General features: G+C 50.5%; 2 protein-coding genes across 8 annotated transcripts in view; one reads left to right on the top strand and one right to left on the bottom strand.

Moving 5' to 3' along the window:
- The window catches only part of NR1H3 (nuclear receptor subfamily 1 group H member 3), a 25976-nt gene extending 24038 nt beyond the window's left edge, over window positions 1–1938 (bottom strand). For 5 of the 7 annotated variants that reach the window (XM_055091567.1, XM_055091568.1, XM_055091569.1 and 2 more), the window contains exon 1: window positions 1816–1938. The gene's annotated coding sequence lies outside the window, so the exon portion shown is untranslated. The remainder of the gene's footprint in view (window positions 1–1815) is intronic. The other 2 variants (XM_028501344.2, XM_055091571.1) reach the window with 2 other exon arrangements.
- Window positions 1939–2035: 97 nt separating this feature from the next.
- On the top strand, window positions 2036–3030 carry LOC114488061 (lysosomal acid phosphatase-like). Its single transcript, XM_028501651.2, has 2 exons — window positions 2036–2181; window positions 2766–3030. The coding sequence occupies exons 1-2, from the start codon at window positions 2068–2070 to the stop codon at window positions 2898–2900; spliced, it is 249 nt and encodes an 82-aa protein (XP_028357452.1). The 5' UTR covers window positions 2036–2067; the 3' UTR covers window positions 2901–3030.
- Window positions 3031–3382: the final 352 nt, after the last annotated feature.

Raw genomic sequence — 3382 nt, 5'->3', positions numbered from 1 at the left:
GCTCCACAACGGGAGAGGCCACAACAGTGAGAGGCCCGCGTACCGCCAAAAAAAAAAAAAAAAAAAAAAAGACAAAAAGACAACCCTCAGAATGGGAAATATCTGCAAACAAATCAACGAACAAAGGATTAATCTCCAAAATATATAAACAGCTTATGCAGCTCAATCCCACATGCCGCGGAGCGGCTGGGCCCGTGAGCCATGGCCGCTGAGCCTGCGCGTCCGGAGCCTGTGCTCCGCAACGGGAGAGGCCACAACGGTGAGAGACCCGCGTCCCACAAAAAAAACACAAAAAACAAAAAACTAAAAATAGAATTACCATATGACCCAGCAATCCCACTTCTGGGAATACACCCAGAGAAAAACATAATTCAAAAATACACATGCACCCCAATGGTCATTGCAGCACTATATTTACAATAGCCAGGTCACGGAAGCAACCTAAATGCCCATCAACAGATGAATGGATAAAGATGTGGTACATGTATACAATGCAATATTACTCAGCCATAAAAAGGAACGAAATTAGGTCATTTGTAGAGACGTGGATGGATCTAGAGACTGTCATACAGAGTGAAGTAAGCCAGAAAGAGAAAAACAAATATCATATATTAACGCATATATGTGGAACCTAGAAAAATGGTACAGATGAACCGGTTTGTAGGGCAGAAATAGAGACACAGATGTAGAGAACAAACATATGGACACCAAGGAGGGAAAGTGGCGGGGGTGGTGGTGGTGATGGTGTGATGAATTGGGAGATTGGGATTGACATATACACTAATATAGATAAAATAGATAACTAATAAAAACCTGCTGTATAAAAAGTAAATAAAATTCAGAAAAAAGGTGGGGGGGGCTTGTGACTAAATAAGGCTAACTTTTTGACTACCTAGTCTTCAGCTCTCAGTTTCTATTCACTTCTCCATAACAATTCTGGAAGTAATGTTTAGATCCTGAGGTATATATAAATAATTCAATCTGGAGTCCTGGGGCAAAATACTGACCCTGCTTTCTTGCATATATTCTGATCACGTTTTATTTCTCCAGTGATCTGAGGTGATTTGCTACTAGGGGGCAGATCTGAATCAAAGCATCCCAAGGGCCTATGATCTGACCTCCTGGAGCTGTGAGTCCCTCCAAGCTGAGTCACAAAGCCCTGAAGCCAACTGGCTGCACCTGTATCCTAACGGTTAGTGCCAAGAGGGCCTCTCTCTGATTCTGTGGAAACCCCACCTACTCCCACCGTATATGCTCCTTCCCCTTACCCCTATATATCTCCCCACTGGTCTGAAATTTCTCCCCTACGGATTCACTGCTTTGGTTTTGCAAAGTCTGAACATCCTGTGCAACCCAACTCCTTTGAGAAGAGGCATGACATCTTGATTCTAATTAACTAAGACTTGGAAGTGGACGGGTGGGAGGACAGGGAAAGGACTGGAAGGGGGAGTGAGAGAAGTCCTGAAGCTTTGCTCAGGAAATGAGCTTGGCTACACTGGGACCAAGCTCAGGGACATAGGGAGTCCAAAGGGCTGTTTACACGCTGTGCCCTACACCCAAAACAAGACTTCTTCCGGGGAAGAGAGCCAGGGCCAAGGCTCAAATTCCACCCAAAGGAAGGGGTGTGGAGAAAGGCGCCCTATACCACCCCTCGCCCCAATTCTGCACCCGCTCTCGCTCTAGGTCAGGCCCGGCAGCACCCCGGCCCGAGGGGGTCGCTTGCTATGCCGGCCACGGTCCGGCCCAATACAAGAGCCACCTTGGTACTGGGTCTCCGCGGGCAGAGGCAAAACCCACGCTCAGTGTTCTCTTTACCAAGACGAGGTCTTCAAGCCCTTTCTTCAGGGCGAGGTCGCGCTACATTCCCACGCTTCTCCGCCACTGCGGGATCGCGAACCTCCTACAGGAATTCCCTACCGGATTCCTCCTCCCACCATCCCTGCCCCTCTTTTAGCAAGATGGCGGCGAGAGCACTTCCGGCGTGTGTCGTTAAGGGTGCGTCCGGGCGGCTGCTGCAAGTGCCACTCAGCGGGTTCCAGCCTCTTTGCTGCACAGACTATAGCGGTGATGGCGGGCAGACAGTTCGGCTGGAGCCGGGTGGCTCTTCTCCAGCTCTTCCTTGGTGTGAACCTGATGATGATGCCACCTACCGAGGCCCGGCGTCTGCGTTTCGTTACCTTGGTAATGAGAAATGGGGTCGCCAAGGGCTTGCCAGTGCTAGGAGGGCACCGGCCTGCGGGTGGAGGGATGGGCGGGGCTTTGCTGGGGTCTGGGGTCCGTTGGAGGAGGAGGAGCTGGTTTAAGAGGAAACGACCGGCCTGCGGGGTTGGAGGCCAGGGTTCGCAGTTTTTGTGAAGCTCTGGGGTGTTTGGGGGGGCAGGGTGTACGGAGTTTAGTATTAGAGGATAGGTCGGGTGAGTCTGCCTTGGGACAGGGATGTAGCTGAATGGTAAGAGGCTCGCGAAGAAAACCTTTGGTGATTTTTTTTCCAGTTTCCCCCACCATCTGCATTGCTTTTATTTCTTTTCCTTTCCCACCTGTACTTTTGATTTTCCCAAGGTCTCCAGTGGCATTGCTTAGCCAAGTTAGAACCTCTGGAACCTGGAGGAAGTTACTGATTTCTGAGTTGAGGTCTTCTGCAGTTGGTAGAGTTAAGGCTTCCCGGAGGGAGTGACGGCTCCTTCTCAACATGGGGCAGAGTTTGGCTCTGTGTCCACATCGAGGGGACCCTTCTGACCTGTAGGCTAACCATTTTCTTCCCTCAGCTGTACCGACATGGAGACCGTTCGCCAGTGAAGACATACCCCAAGGACCCCTATCAGGAAGACGAATGGCCCCAGGGATTTGGTCAGCTAACCAAGGTGGGTCAGAAGCTAGCTCTCTCTCAGGATGAGCTGTAGAATGAGTGACCGCTAGAGCAGGCTGCAGAGCTTGGGGCCTCACCAAACTGCTTTTTCCCATGTGGGTGCTGATTTTGACCACATTTCTTAATCTTACTTTCATCTGTGCCCAGATTAAAATGGGCATACATAGGGCTTCCCTGGTGGCGCAGTGGTTGGGAGTCTGTTGGCTCTGTGTCCACATCGAGGGGACCCTTCTGACCTGTAGGCTAACCATTTTCTTCCCTCAGCTGTACCGACATGGAGACCGTTCGCCAGTGAAGACATACCCCAAGGACCCCTATCAGGAAGACGAATGGCCCCAGGGATTTGGTCAGCTAACCAAGGTGGGTCAGAAGCTAGCTCTCTCTCAGGATGAGCTGTAGAATGAGTGACCGCTAGAGCAGGCTGCAGAGCTTGGGGCCTCACCAAACTGCTTTTTCCCATGTGGGTGCTGATTTTGACCACATTTCTTAATCTTACTTTCATCTGTGCCCAGATTA

The sequence above is a fragment of the Physeter macrocephalus genome, chromosome 16 (genome assembly GCF_002837175.3).
Source record: "Physeter macrocephalus isolate SW-GA chromosome 16, ASM283717v5, whole genome shotgun sequence".
Lineage (NCBI taxonomy): Eukaryota > Metazoa > Chordata > Mammalia > Artiodactyla > Physeteridae > Physeter > Physeter macrocephalus.
Note: the sequence above shows the minus strand (reverse complement) of the source record. Positions and strands in the feature narration are given on the sequence as shown.

Bases quoted from the DNA above. Each gene is read 5' to 3' on its own strand.
- LOC114488061 (XM_028501651.2), top strand. From the start codon at position 2,068: ATGGCGGGCAGACAGTTCGGCTGGAGCCGGGTGGCTCTTCTCCAGCTC. The intron at 2,182-2,765 runs GTAATGAGAAAT...TTCTTCCCTCAG, and splicing joins GTCTGCGTTTCGTTACCTTG to CTGTACCGACATGGAGACCG.